This window comes from Globicephala melas, chromosome 2, assembly GCF_963455315.2.
Source record: "Globicephala melas chromosome 2, mGloMel1.2, whole genome shotgun sequence".
Classification (NCBI taxonomy): domain Eukaryota; kingdom Metazoa; phylum Chordata; class Mammalia; order Artiodactyla; family Delphinidae; genus Globicephala; species Globicephala melas.
The window spans coordinates 149,586,302-149,601,219 of NC_083315.2; the positions used below are offsets into that span (position 1 = coordinate 149,586,302).

Here is a 14,918-nt window from a genome sequence, read left to right on the forward strand (position 1 = left end):
AGTCAACTAAAATTTCAAACCAAACATAGGGGATTAGAAATTACTCCATGCTCATTGCTTTTCATTAGCCTGAAGATTTGACGAAATGCCAGCCCTCCCATCTAACGCTCTCCCAAACTGGGCATACTGGGTATTGGATTCCCTTTATGCTGTAAACAGGGGTCTGCATCATGTTTTTTTAACCACTGGAGTCTGGGGTTTCTCTACTCTGGAACTCACGCAAGAGAGGAGCTGTCTAAGCCTCCATGGCTTGCTCAGTGGACTAGAAAAGCGTAAGAGCGTCACAGGAAAGAGCATGACCTTTTTGAGGGGGCTGCCCGCAAACCCTCTGTACAGAAGACGACCTTTCAAACTAATCCCTCCGTGGGAGCCCTACCCAGCTCACTGCTGCAGGCTCCACGTAGCCTCACAGTGGCTGGTAAACAGTTCTAAGCTGTCGCATGACCCTTCTGCTCTAACAGAAGGGTATACACTAGTGGGACTGCTTTTTTTCTGTCTTCCTTCAACATATGAGGGCAGAAGTACAAAATGCAGGGCAGGCAGTTGTTAGCCTCAAAGGAGCTCAATGACATGAGAGTCTTCTGGGATTAGGGCGAGAGCAGACGCATATGAGAACTGAGGTTTTCCAGGCACATGAGAAAGTTCCTGTGCATAGAGCATTGCCTCACTTTTGAGGTGACGTATCATCACACATCAGATTGAACCTTCTGATTTTCCTGCTATACCTAGATGAGGGACAATGTCTGTCTCTTGGAATGCAGCTAACATTTACTGATTATGTACTATGTGCCAGGGGTCATTCTAAATGCTTTACATGCATCGCTTCATTTAATCCTCACAGCTCTACTGTTATTAACCCTAGTTAACAGATAAGGAAACTGACACACAGAAAAGTTAAGGGATTTAAAGATCATACTGGTTATCCTACTGATTGGTGAAGCCAGGATCCAACTACCGGCAGTCTGAAGCCAGAAACTACAGCAGTTAACCACCTCTGGAATCCATTTAAGTTTGATATACCCAGGGTTCAGCATGTGGAGAGAGTGGGCTGTCCCTCTAGACACAGTGTGACAGGATACACAAAACATCTTAGCTAGAGTACAGTGGTTGAATGGCTCCAGGAATTAACTAGGAAATCTTGGCCGTTGATAACATTATTCCCAATCTATTGCTGTCCCCTGGTGGTTTTCCTGGGAAACTCACAAGCCAAAGAAATCCAAGAAATCTAGTGAAATCAGTAGGATGAAAAGAACTGGACCAAATGACTTATTTGCTGCATAAGCACCCCAGACTAAAAGAGATGACCTTCCACATTACCCAACTCCTTTGTGAATAGGGCTGTAATCTCTGTGACAGCTAAAACCTGACTGATAGTACATTGATTCAAAACAGCAAAATATATGCCCCATGATTATACTTGTACTTCAAGAGCAGGACACTCCAAGATTTAAATAATCTAGCCATTACTTCCTGCAACTTCACATTTCATCTTTAAGCTTCTAGGCTTTCTTCAAGGCAGGAGGTTCCCAAAGATTGCTGCACTTATGCCAACTTGTAACTTCCTACTCCCCGCCTCAACCCCAAATTCAGTTCCCCTGACCCTGCAGATGTTGTTATTCAACTAGGTGATGTTTGCTTTCACTGTTTCTTTCAAGCACACTTGGTGGTATAAGACTGTGCAAAGTGAAGCAAACAAGGTCGTTTTGTGTAAGATAGAGAGGTGAGGCCTAACTGTGTGAAAGGGAGAAGTGGCAGTTTCTGAAAGTCATGTCTTTACAGTACTGCACTCTGGGACCACGGGACCAGGTGTCCACCTACCATGGATCTGGGGGAACATACTCTGTGAAAGAAGCAGGTGTCCACAGCCCAGAAGAAAAGATTGACGAGTTTTTATTTATTCAAAGGGACATTTCCAGGTGCATAAAGAAGCCACAAGTTAGTGTTGTTAAAAAAAAAAAAAATCAAACATCTGCTAATCAAGTGATGCATTTAATGAAAACCACCTAAGATAGTAAAGGAGACATGAGCTAACTGCAGAGAATTTCTGTTGTAGAAGACCTCCCCTCCACTACCACGCTGGACACCACTGCACAGCAAGTCATGGCCAGTGAAGCAGCGGAGCTGGAGGTGAGGAAGCTCATTGGCCAGATGCACTGAACTCAACGAGGCACGTGGAGATGAGGAACTTGCAGATGTAATATCCCACTTAGATGGATGTGGTTTGGAACCCGTGCTTTGCTGCAAGGGCTAGTTACCCTAGGGCAAGTTATCCAATATCCCCCAAGCAGCCTCATTTGGATCATGTCTGGTTAGACCCTCCTTATCCCAAAAGCAAAAACCAAACCAAAACAAACAAACAAAAAACTCTCCCTGAAGACAATTAAATCAATCCCTACAGTCTCACTTTCTCTTCCTTCCTTCAACCCTTTTACAAAGGATAATACAGGGGCGACAGTTCTGAGCTCTCAGGAAATAGGGTCTTAGATGCTTTTGGAGGTTGAGAGGCTAGAACGGCAGTCTAGAAATTCCTTTCATCTTATGGCACTGATTTAGTTTAGACTTGATCTCTCCTCCTCTCCCTCCACCCGTGCTCTCTCACCCCCAGACGGACATATTGGCATCAAATAGCTCTAGCTTTCAATCTGTACTGGGATTTGCCAGCAGAAGAGACGTTGGTCGTTGTCATCCGTAAGTTCCCACTCCACCACCAGTTTTATCTGGAGAAAGAGAAAAAGAATTGGGAAAAATGAAACTAGAACCTCACCTCAATCCAGAATGGGTTTAACTATGAATCCTAAATGTAAATTGTAACAAACTGCCTAATTCCTCATCCTTTTCTTCAAGTCATGCCACCATGAAGGCTGCTTGGGATGTGGGCACAGCCCGTGTCCTTTAGCTTAGAAGGGCAAACCAAGTTACACCTAGGATTTGGTGTTAGCAGTTAGCTTCTCAAATACAATTTCTAAAGCATTTTTTCCCTCTGAGATCAATGGTACATAAATGAAGCCAGGACTTCCCTGGTGGCGCAGTGGTTAAGAATCTGTCTGCCAATGCAGGGGACACAGGTTTGAGCTCTGGATGGGGAAGATCCCACATGCCGCGGAGCAACTAAGCCCGTGTGTCACAACTACTGAGCCTGTGCTCTAGAGCCCGTGAGCCACAACTACTGAACCCCGTGTGCCTAGAGCCCATGCTTCACAACAAGAGAAGCTACCGCAGTGAGAAGCCCGCACACCACAACGAAGAGTAGCCCCTGCTCGCTCAACTAGAGAACGTCCACGTGCAGCAAAGAAGACCCAACGCAGCCAAAATAAATAAATGAATGAATTAATTAATTAAAATAATAAAGCCATCCATGAAAAATAATTTTACATTTAAACAATTTCACATGCATTTTGACAACCTGATCCAGCTTTTTCCAACTTTAACTATGAAGTATGAAGAGTAAAAAGTTAGATTCCTAGGTCTCAGGAAACTTACTTGTTAGTTGGAAAATGAAATGTCAAAGCACAAAGGATGTTCAAAGAAGTTTAGGGTTGTATGAATACTTTCAGGGACAATGACCTTTGTGGCAATATAGTTTTGATTAATGCCCTTAAACTGTTTTTGTTTTGTTTTTTTGCGGTATGCAGGCCTCTCACTGTTGTGGCCTCTCCCATTGCGGAGCACAGGCTCCGGATGCGCAGGCCCAGCGGCCATGGCTCACAGGCCCAGCCGCTCCGCGGCATGTGGGATCTTCCCAGACCGGGGCATGAACCCGTGACCCCTGCATTGGCAGGCGGACTCTCAACCACTGCGCCACCAGGGAAGCCCAAACTGTTTTTTCTTTCTTCAATAATATACCCCCTTAGAGATCTCTGCCTTGACTTGTTAACACTCATACTATGAGCTCTCTCTTCTAATTCTTAATAAGGCACTGGCACTCTGCCAGTCCTTTCTTAAGCTTACTTGCTTTTAGTTACAACCTCTCTTTTGTACTCAAAATGTTTCTTCAGAATGCAACATTTGAGTGACAGTGATACCCAGCTTCTTGAAACTTGTTTGATAAATTTTTCAAGACTAGTACACATCAACTACTGTTTCACTTAGTGCACACATTAACATAGTTTAAGCTGGTTTTCAAATGAAATGTCACTTAAGCTGCGTGGCATGGCAAAACCAACAAAAACAACAACCAACAAACAAAAAACAAATGAAATGTCACTTAACAATAGCTACCATATATTAAGTGCCTACTCGGTATCAGGCCCTAACTAGACACTCTAAGTTATTGAGGCTCAGATATGCCCATGATTACCTGGCTGCTCTGCAAATTAATCTACAAATCTCTTCCTGACCTTTAGGGTCTCTGATACCGCTTAAGCACAGACTCCCTATATTTGAGTCTTTTTAGAATGTCCTTTAATTACTTGCTGTTTCTAGGAAATAAATGGCCAGATTGCTCCTGGTTCTACTTGATCGCCTTTTAAGAAACACAGCTCTAAGGACTTCCCTGGTGGCGAGTGGTTGAGAGTCCGCCTGCCGATGCAGGGGACGCGGGTTCGAGCCCTGGTCCGGGAAGATCCCACATGCCGTGGAGCGGCTGGGCCCGGGCGCTACAACTACTGAGTCCACGTGCCACAGCTGCTGAGGCCTGTGCGCCTAGAGCCCATGCTCCGCAACGGGAGAGGCCACTGCAGGGAGAAGCTGCGCACCTTAGCGAAGAGCAGCCCCTGCTTGCCACAACTGGAGAAGGCCCGTGCACAGCAACAAAAAAAACCCAACGCAGCCAAAAATTAAATAAATTTTAAAAAAAAACAACAAAGAAATACAGCTCTTTTTCTTCATGGAAAAAAAGTAATCCCTTTACTTCCTCCATTCTTATCAAGATTCATATTGTTAACACAGGCTCATTCCAGCAGGCTCTATCTCACAAGTGTTTGGTAGAAAAAGAAGTAGGTACAGCAGGGCGAGTCAGAGGTGAAGGTTGGGGGGGGTGGTGGTGGCGGAGGAGAGAAAGCAGAGGAAAAAGCCACCGCTCTGCTACGGACCTAGTAAATTACTGCTTTCTTGTTAAGAGATTAATGGAGAAACCAAGTTTTTCTGATGACAATGCTCTGACTACTTGAAATCTTGAACTATTTGGTACCTAGCTAAAATCTTATAACATTGCACAGGTTTTGGAATCACGAGACCTGGGTCTCAATCTAGGCTGTAATTCTTGGCAGAATGGACTCTGTTCATATTGCATAGCATTGGAGGCTAACATCTCTTCATCTGTAAAATGGGGATAGTATGACCTCTACACAGGTGGTCACAAGAATCCAGTGAAATACTGTATATAAAAAAGGCATCGTTAGGCCCAGGCTGACCATTAAGCAAGAGACAAAGAAAAAAGGGACACAGTGAAAACTCTCCACCCCAGCTCAAGATTCCTACACTCCTTTCTCCCAGGTGTCCAACTCTTCCTCATAGAGATAAAGGATTCTTATTCTAATCTTTTCTTCCTGCCCCCTCTCCTCATATTTCCAATCTAGTCACAGGACCTTTGGTGTCCTCAACTACAATGTCACTTACAGAGGGGTATTCACTCTTCACCGGTAGTTTATTCAAGTAGCTATAGGTCTTGTCTTTTTCAATGGGGCAGCTGATTCCACTCTTACAACCGTCAGGCTCAGGAATAGGAAAGGGAATTGCGACGCCCATCACAATGCCATGCACCACGGCTTTGCTACTTTGAGACTGAGTGCCTAAGAGAAAAAAAAAGAGAATAAGATGGTGATGGAAACAGCCTATTTCCAAACTGTAAATAAAAAATTCAGACATATTCTCAAGCAACGGCACTGCTGGGGTAGCAAACCAAATTCTGTACCTCTTAATTCCTAGGGTCTATTTCTCTTTGGAGTTATACTTAGTACCTCCGTGAATGCTATACAGTAAGCATTCACTCTGAAACTTGAAAAATTACTGAATTATACAAAAAAAAAAAAAAAAGCAGTCAGTGGGGGCTGTTTTTTTTGCTGTTGACCCCACCTTGCTCTTCACTGCCTTCATAGTTTCTCAGGAGAATCAGAGCCACCTGGATGGATAAATAACTTTATCGAACAAGCTAACTGATTTTTGGTGGTAAACTTTCTGTTTACTATTTACATCAGGTTCTGTCAAAGTGTATTGCGTATCTTAAAGGGTTTGGGGAGACTGGTCTCTGAATTCTCAAATACCCTGTCCAAAGGATTCCGATAGAAATTAAGAATAAAATGGAAGACAATATGGAAAGAGGGAACAGGAGTCTCCTTAGAAATGCCACGGGCTGTAACAGCAGTGAAAGCGGTAACCCTTTAGAAACTGGGTAAAAGAAAGAGGAACATTTCTTGCTAACCTCTACCCTCCATATTGCAAGTTGGGCAGAGGAATAAATATACTAAAATTAGGGCAACTGGAGTTATGCACTATTAGGTTTTTCTGGAGATCCAGAGCATTGGCTCTGCTTCTTTCTTTCTGTCTGGGTTAGGAATTACTTTTGTTTAGAAGGTACTTTTTTGGTTTGGAACACTAGAGGGGACAGCGTATTGTCCAGGAGAGAGAACAACTCTAGGACTTAAGAGCTGTCTTTAGGCTTACAAACAAGAGATGACAGAAATCTCAAAGTTCCTAATTAGTCTGTCTAGTCTAGTTCCATAGGATAGAAAATGAGGGAAAGATTCAAGGTAGATGCTCTTTCTAGAAACAGAGATTTTCACATTGTCTAGATTCCTGGGAATCTGAAGGAAATGAATGTGGTACCAGAAAGAAACAAGTTCCAATAACATGCCTTCAAGTTGAAGAAGAAAGCTTCTTGATTGTTTCTTGGGTCACCAGTGAGTTCCCCAAACCTTACAGAGGCTAAATATTAATTGTTCCTATATTTTCAGGCAGAAAATAGACTTAACAGCCAGAAGATATATTGCTTGAAATAACACTTTGGAGGCGTTCCAGAGTCTACAGGGTTGGGGTCTGTACTAACACTCTGCAGTCAGTAGCTAAACAGAGTTGACACTCCCATGAAATGTGAACCAAAAATAGGGCACGGAGAAGCCAAGCTGTCTTCTTTGACCTGTGAAAACATGGAAATCCCCCTGTTTGCTCGAAGGGAGTCTGGCAACTATGGATTCTGAGAAACAGGCATATGGGAACCCAGTATGAGAAGGAAGCATAGTGAATCCAAGCTTTGCCCATTGAGAGGGAGGTCACAGAATTCCTGACTGCAATTCCCCTCCCTCATATTCCCACAATTATTCCAATACTTGAGATTGATGTTACGCTTTAAGATGAATTTGAAGGTAAGAGCCACTTTTACTCACTACTGGTGAATGTGACATTGACACTGTAAGACTGTCCTTTGTGCAGTTGGCAGGGTTCGGTGGAGCACGGGTTCACATTCACTTCCTTTATAACTCCGACCCCAGAACCTGCAAAAGAAGAAAAATTTATTGAAATGGGTGGGAAAACAAACCTCCTAGGCTGTCTCTTACCTAACGGGAAGGTGCTCTGCCTTCCCAATGGGGGCGAGTTCTTTCTCTGACCATCCGTGGTCCCCGGGAAACTGTTCACATTTGACAGGCGAAAGGGAATTAAAGAAATTATTGAGTATATCTAGTCAGCTCCCCTGCTCTATATCCTGGGAGGGCTATTCCAGGGGAAATCATCCCCACCCTTCCTTCCATCCTGACACAGGATTTTAAAGCAGCACACTCGGCATAAGCGATGGCTCAGGTTGCACCGCTACTGTTTCCATTTGGAATCTTGAGACTGGCTGCTCCCTAACTGCCTTTCCCTACCATCTTTCAATCCTGTCCTGGTAGCTCTCCAAATCAGTGGTCTCTGAGCTTTGTACACTCCTACCGATGAGAACAATCTTAAGCATGCATCTGTAGTACACTCTACTCTGGAACCTGTGTTCTTCAAAATAAGTGTCTTTGAGGCAGGGTGTGTGTCCTTTTTTTTCAGTCTAAACAAGGACAAAAATACCTTGACCAAAAAAGGTTAAGTACAAATCTTTAAGAATCTCCTTACTTCATCCAGGCCCCTGAAACCAGACAGCTGAATGGGAGAGAACGCAAGTAAACGACAGGGTAAGCCTAAGCTCCGCCACTCATATACCACTGCTGACAGCTAGACTCTGGGATCCGACACCTGGCTTTGAAATCTCACTGGCTCCATTACTTACTATGGAACCTTAAGGCAAGATACTTAGCCTCTCTGGGGGCTAATAATGGTACCTACCTCATAGGGTAGGTGAGCTAATACACATATAGCTCTGAAATAAGTGCTTGGAACATAGTAATGCTATATAGGTATTCACTATTACTATCATATTGGGATTTAGTCCATGAATTCAATCTAGAGTAGCTGCTCCTGGGTGGGTTAGCAAGTTTCCCTTTCATACAAAGGGTGAGCCTCTCACCTCAAATTTACTTTGTGGGTGAAATTATGGATCTAGACAATAGAATGGACTCTGTCTCAAAAGTAGAATGCATGAAGACAGAAAGGAAAAGGCAGGTTGAGAGCACATTATCTGCCTGCTCTTGGGTGGAAGAGTTGCATCGTATTGACTAACACTGCTTCAGCTAGGTCTGTAAATCATACTTAGCAGTTCCCTATCACCAACTTGCTTCTCCATCATGGCAAAGTTCTCAAACAATAAATACAAGATTCTCTTCTTTAAGCACTCTCTTCCACTCTGTCCTATCGTCTATGGCCAGGAAAGAAAATATCTGGAATTTTAGTCAACAACTTATTGAAAATCAGTGCTTATGCTGAACTTCTAGTTTCAACTTCTAGTTTCTTTCAAGGCTGGGTCACATGATCTAGTAGGAACTGAGTAGAGGGCAGTACTTGTAGCTCCTTCATCCAGTTTTATTATTGCTGACAAGACGTTCCTGGACTTCCAGTGTCAATAGAGCAAACTTCTCAGTCCTAACCTGCAAAAATTGCAAAACTAGTTCGCTTGGCCCCATTTCTCACTTGAGGAAATACCACTTCAGGGAAAGGGGGCATAGAGTGGGACTCAAAAAACCTTTTGATGTGGGCACTGAAGTTTTTACACTGTATTTCCCAATTCAAAAGTAAATTGAAAGTCTGTAACTGAAACTCTCCTTCCCTTAAGAGGTTTTTGCCATAGGTCTAACACCTGCTTTATTCACATGAGCAGAACAATGTCAGGATTTAGTTTCCTTAGTTGTTTTTCTTTTTTTAATTTTTAATTTTTTTGGCCGTGCCGCGGCTTGCAGGATCTTAGTTTCCTGACCAGGGATGAAACCCCTGCCCCCTGCAGTATAAGCGGGGAGCCCTAACCACTGGACGGAACAGGCGAGTCCCCCCCACCTTTTTTTTAATGTTAATGTTACTGTTGAAACCCAAAGTGACTCACAAACACCCACTAGTTTCCTACTGCTTACTAGGAACCTGGTTCCTTACTGCTGTAAGAACTTGGGCAAGTACCTTAATGTGCCTGTTTCCTCATCTGTAAAATAGATTGTGAGAGTTGAGTGACAATAAAGTTAACAGTGTCTTCATCCAAATGTTGGCCACTAAGTTTAGTGGAGAGAAAGGCAGTAATTTGAGGTGATAATAGGATCTTTCAAATGCCAGTCTCCTAGTTCAGTGGAACCACATTTGTTAAGTATAAACAGGCCAGCAATTTTTATTCCTTAATCACTCCTGTCTCCTAGCCCCCAACTTTGTTTTTGCCTCAACATGAATTTTGGAGATATAGTGGAAAGAGTATTTCTTCCCTCATTTACTTTTCCAACAAATATTTATTAAGCAGTTACTATTACCTGGGCACTGGATATGAAGGAGCAAATTTATTCTGGTTGCCATTCTGCTGTGTGACTGGGTAAGTAACCTAACATCTCTGGAATTCAATGATTGACTATAGGATCTCGAAGCTTCCTTCCAGCTCATAAATTTTATAAAATCAGTTTCATGCCTCTTTCATTTATTATTACACCTCTCCACTTCAGAAAAGTTCTGCTCAAACAATTTGATAGACTTGACTGAAGGAGCTCACAATTTCTACCCCCTGTTGTGCTTCTCAACAAAGATTCCAACCATAACTGCATGACAGGGTTATGCATCACAAGTTGTGACCAGCAACATGAGTTTTATAAATGAGAGGAAAACTGGTAAGAATCACAAAATTCCATAGCCCAAAGGACGCCCTAACGGAATAACTCATGAAAAGGAGAACTGACTTTCCACTTATCAGCAAAACGGCAATTTAAAAAAGCAAAAGGAGTGGAGAGGCAGAGGACATCCAAGGCACAAGGCATAAATAAAAAGCAGTTTTGCGCCGCACCCCTTACGCCCAACGCTGCACATGGACCTTCGGTTGTTTGCCCTACAATCTTTAGGAAACTTCAGCAAAAGGCCCACCTCCAGGAATGTGCTGGGATCCCAAACACGCGTTCCAAGGAAGGAGAAAAGTTGTGAGTGGTCGGGTTTCATCCAGGCCAGCACCCTGTCCCCTACCCCAACCCACTCCAGCCCACTCCACGAGGGGTCCGAGGCTGAGCCTGGCGGCCCGGGGGACCCACCCAACCTAGCTCGGAGATCTTAGCACCGGGTTCTGTCGGGGTCTCCCCGCAGAGGGTGCGGGAACCTCAGGCTGGCCCCGGGGCTCACCGCAGTCCTTGAAATGCACCGGCTCGGCCAGGGCGGAGGCGCTGAGTGCCAGGAACAGGAACGCGGCGCCCAAGAAACGCATCGCAGCTGAGACTACAAGCTCAAGGAACGAAGAACCGGATTCCGCGGTCACAAGATAAACCTTCAGGGGCGGGCCGGGGGAGGAGCCCAGTCAGGCGACCGGTCACCAGCAACCGGGTCCGAGGCCTACCCGCGCCCCGCCCCCGGCTCCAGGGAGCCAGACACAGGGTCCCAGACATTCGCAAACCCCGCCCATCCGGTCCGCTTTGCTGCCGGGCCAGCTGGCTTCCACCTCCCTCCGGCCCAGCTCCTCTCTCCAATGCTCCGTCCGGGCTTTGTGGGTGAGTCCCACAAATGCTTCCGCAACGGGAGCATTTCTAGCCAATCAAATCCCCCCTCCTCCTGCACCACCCAATAGGTGTGCTCAGAGGCGGGGTCTCTGTGGATCCCGCTTCCCGAGGCCCAGACGCAGAAGGGGATTGGGACAATGCGAGGGGCGGTGCTTGTGGAAGAAAATGGCGGCCGTCAGAGGGTTGAGTCTAACCGCTGTGGCCCTGAGAGCAGTCACTCTCTGGCCAGGGGGCAGGTACCAAGCCTAGAAAAGCACCTGGGAAGGGTGTTTGGTTCTGCGCGTCCAGGACTAAAGGGAAACTAAGGCTCGCGGGGGAGGTGAAGGTTTGGCGTGAGGCTGTCCAGGTGGAGGGACTTCAGGTTTGGCTTGAGGCTGTCCAGGTGGAGGGCGCCAGGTGCCTCTCTGCTCCCAGGCTCACCCTCCCCCCTTGCACAGCAGGCTCCTCGCGGCCTCCCGCGGACCTCGGGCGCTTCGGGAACTGTCGTCCTCCAGCCCCGAAGCTGGCGAAGGGCAGATCCACCTCACCGACAGCTGCGTCCAGGTAAGAGGCCGGACGCGGGGCAGCGGTGGCGGGCGAGGGCTGGGAGTGGGGGGATCTCCCCTTGGCCCACCTTTCTCTCTCCCCTTGCCTGGCATTCTTGACCCCCCTTCCTGCATTTCAGAGGCTTCTGGAAATCACCGAAGGGTCAGAATTCCTCAGGCTGGAGGTGGAGGGAGGTGGATGCTCCGGATTCCAGTACAAATTTTCACTGGATACAGTTATCAACCCCGACGACAGGCAAGGAGAAAGGGGTGGGTTCCCGGAGAATGTGCAGGAGGGATAAAAGTGTCTCCAGTTTAAGGTGCACTTTTATTCCACATTTAAAACGTTTGCTAAGGATAATTTAACATCACCCTTCTCACACAGTGGGGATACAGTGAAGATTTGTTGTCTTGATTCAAAATAACTAAGTCATAGGAGGAAAACTGGCCCGTCTAGGTGCATAGGGTAGTTGGTAGAGGGTCAGGCTGGACTAGAAAGATTCCAGGCTTAAACCTCTAAACATTTCCTAGTATTCATTCTATTGAATCTTTTTGCCTCAGAGAAGATCAGCACCTGTTAGAGGTAATAAGGGAAGCTTCCTCTGTATTTCAGAAAACAGAAGATGTGCATCTCTGGGCTCAGAGGGTGTTATGTTTTTGGTGTGTATGATATACATTAATGCCTTCTTCCCATCTTTTCAGGGTATTTGAACAGGGTGGGGCAAGAGTGGTGGTTGACTCTGATAGCTTGGCCTTCGTGAAAGGGGCCCATGTGGACTTCAGCCAAGAACTGATCCGAAGCTCATTTCAAGTGTTGAACAATCCTCAAGCACAGCAAGGCTGCTCCTGTGGGTCATCCTTCTCTGTCAAACTTTGATGTGATGACAGGTGACCCAGAGATGACCATCATCTGTACGGATTTGAGGAACCTGGGATTAGAAGAATTCTAGAGGTTTCCTTCCAATCCTGTCCCTCTCACAGTTTCATTTCCCTCGATCCAGGAATGCTGTGTTTCACCACTATTTATTTTCAGAATGTGAAGCTTTTTCTCTTGAGTTAATTTCTCCCTCACAGTTGTAAGGCCAAGCCTGTAGATGCTATTACGTAAGATTTAGTAACTTGTCGAAACCAGTATCCTCTGTAGAGCCTCCAAGGTTCCAGAATTTGGAATTCTCTGGCCTTCAGAGCTACTTGTACATAGGTGTATAGCTGTGTGTAAAAGCTTCATTTTAAAGAAAGTCCTTAATTACTTGTGTTGTGGATCAGGGTCATAGATTGGGTGGGTTGAACACTGGTTACTAGGCCAGAGAGGATGAAAAAGGCAAATGAAATGTTATCTTTTTCATTTCATCCTTCCTGAATGTGCTAGTTGACTTACCCTTATTTTCTATGCAGCCCATTCTCTGCTTCCCATTTGTTACAGCAGATACATTTTCCTCTCATACTCATGAATCTGCTAGATTCACAAAACCAATTGCCCATCACCCAGAAAACTTGGACCTAAACCTCACTGATACTTGAATTGTTTGAAAAATAGCCTCATACTCCATATTCACACAGACATTTTAAGCTTCTTTGATCCTTTAGTGACTGAATCTTTTTAGAATATGTTGCTTCACTTACCTTATGGTGTAAAATGTTTCTGATCTCATTGCATAGCAGGAAGTGGTCCCTTTGTTGGCACAGATAATAGATACTTGGGGATTTTTTTTTTTTTTTTTTTAGTTTGGACTACCAGATAAAATGCAGGATGCCCATTTAAATATGAATTTCAGATAAATAGCAAATAATTTTTAGTATAAGTGTGTCTCAGTGAATACTAGAAATTATTTGTTGCTTATCTGAGATTCAAATTTCACCGGGTATCCTGTATATTACTTGTTAAACTTGGTAACCTTACTTTAGAGTCACTGAAAGAAGAGCTTTTTAGCCACAAATTCCAATAAATTTTAAAGTACTTGTTTGGTAAAGCACTTAAATAAGCTAAAGAGCTAGAAATGATTGTGGTATGTGTGTGATGGAGCTGGGGCAGCCAGAACTGCATGGACAGACAACTAAAAAAAGATAAAAACACCACCACCATGACAAATGATTAATGAATGCTAATGCTGGGGAAACCACAACCAAGTTGATTCTGTAAGGATTATTGGTTAAACCCATCTTTTCCTCGAGAGCCTAAAAGTTCATGTTGGCAAATCTTGCATTTCTGGACTGGATTGAAATTTTTCTAGACTGGATTGGAATTGAGGTCATTCAATAAAGAATTTACCATTAGAAAAATAGAAATACAGAATTTAGAGACAAAATAGCTGAGACAGAAACTTCATACTTACATTTTCAATATGGGAAAACCTAGGACTTAGAGAAAACAAACCTATCGTGTGTGCAGTCTGTACAAAGATGAAAGAAAGGGACACTCAGAAACCTGAGCAGTTTTTTTTTTAGCAGATATCCATGGAAGGGGGCACAAAGCAGCATACTGTGGAAGTGTCTGTGTGTAACTTTACTAAGCCATTGAAAGTTGCTGCCAATACCTGGGCCTAATAAGTTTTTCAGCTCAGACTAAGGCCTTTCATCCTCGTTAGAGATTTTGTTACATTTTAGGTGTTAAACCTCTTCTTCCATGATATTTTTGTGGGTTATTTATTTATATGGTGATCTTAGCACCGGCATAATAGCTTTAGTTCAAAAAACAATTAAATTCCAGTGGTCAGTTAGGTAGGAACAGTGTCTCTTTGATTGACCATGTGTAAATACCTCATATTAATGGAAGAATTGGAATTTTGTGTTTACAAAGGGTAGGTTAGGGAGGAATCACCTTATCGCACTGGAAAAGCTTCATAGGGAAACCTGAGGTCCCCATTGGAGGAGGGCAATGTAGAAATTTTAAGAACACAGGGCAGGGGGAGTTGATAGCATCAAGGGGATAGGGCAGTTGGCTTGGAATAATAGTAAGTGGAGGTAAAATAGGTTTAGGATCTTCTGTAGGCTCTTCTGACCAGATGCCCTCTTCCTGGCAGGCCGTACAAGCCAGCGCATGTTTTCACAAATTTTGCTCACTGTGCAGTTCATTTAGGAAAACGTTATACTCTTCCAGTATCAGCTGGAAGATTTTTTTGCCTCCCTATTACTTTGAGGAGAGGTTATCAAGAGGCTATTTATTGCAGAATTGGTTTTGTTTAACTTCATAAGCTAGTGACTGCCTGGGGCAACATGCCCCACCATTGCCGTAGCCAAACATAATTGTGTAAGGACTGAAGGCACAGGAGCCCTCCCTCTGCTTTATGTGTGAATCTTTATGTTGTTGGCTCAAAAGAGGGGGCTTCTTGGTCAACATCCAGATCTTTCCTTGTTGCGGAATCATACTCTTCAGTTACAT

The 14,918-nt window shown here is 44.4% G+C and overlaps 2 protein-coding genes across 4 annotated transcripts; one reads left to right on the forward strand and one right to left on the reverse strand.

Annotated features, from left to right (window-relative positions):
* Positions 1 to 1,873: 1,873 nt before the first annotated feature.
* NPC2 (NPC intracellular cholesterol transporter 2) lies at positions 1,874 to 11,006 on the reverse strand. The gene is made up of 4 exons (XM_030831718.2): positions 10,645 to 11,006; positions 7,320 to 7,427; positions 5,557 to 5,729; positions 1,874 to 2,717 (listed from the first exon to the last, which is right to left on the reverse strand). The coding sequence occupies exons 1-4, from the start codon at positions 10,724 to 10,726 to the stop codon at positions 2,631 to 2,633; spliced, it is 450 nt and encodes a 149-aa protein (XP_030687578.1). The 5' UTR covers positions 10,727 to 11,006; the 3' UTR covers positions 1,874 to 2,630.
* Positions 11,007 to 11,145: 139 nt separating this feature from the next.
* ISCA2 (iron-sulfur cluster assembly 2) lies at positions 11,146 to 13,983 on the forward strand. Of its 3 annotated transcripts, none has more exons than XM_030831731.2 (4): positions 11,146 to 11,251; positions 11,456 to 11,558; positions 11,680 to 11,795; positions 12,242 to 13,983. In XM_030831731.2, the coding sequence occupies exons 1-4, from the start codon at positions 11,181 to 11,183 to the stop codon at positions 12,414 to 12,416; spliced, it is 465 nt and encodes a 154-aa protein (XP_030687591.1). In that variant the 5' UTR covers positions 11,146 to 11,180; the 3' UTR covers positions 12,417 to 13,983. The 3 variants fall into 3 exon arrangements, 2 of the variants coding, with proteins under 2 accessions (XP_030687591.1, XP_030687589.1); XM_030831729.2 differs by having other exon boundaries at positions 11,149 to 11,251; positions 11,453 to 11,558; XR_009563167.1 differs by lacking the exon at positions 11,146 to 11,251 and having other exon boundaries at positions 11,258 to 11,558; positions 11,680 to 11,809; positions 12,242 to 12,380.
* The last annotated feature ends 935 nt before the right edge of the window (positions 13,984 to 14,918 follow it).

Coding starts and splice junctions, on each gene's coding strand:
- NPC2 (XM_030831718.2), bottom strand. CDS start 10,726: ATGCGTTTCTTGGGCGCCGCGTTCCTGTTCCTGGCACTCAGCGCCTCC. Junction 7,428..10,644: donor GGTGCATTTCAAGGACTGCG/GTGAGCCCCGGG, acceptor CTTCTTTTGCAG/GTTCTGGGGTCGGAGTTATA. Junction 2,718..5,556: donor TGAAGAGTGAATACCCCTCT/GTAAGTGACATT, acceptor CTCTTTCTCCAG/ATAAAACTGGTGGTGGAGTG.
- ISCA2 (XM_030831729.2), top strand. CDS start 11,181: ATGGCGGCCGTCAGAGGGTTGAGTCTAACCGCTGTGGCCCTGAGAGCA. Junction 11,252..11,452: donor ACTCTCTGGCCAGGGGGCAG/GTACCAAGCCTA, acceptor CCCCTTGCACAG/CAGGCTCCTCGCGGCCTCCC. Junction 11,796..12,241: donor GTTATCAACCCCGACGACAG/GCAAGGAGAAAG, acceptor CCATCTTTTCAG/GGTATTTGAACAGGGTGGGG.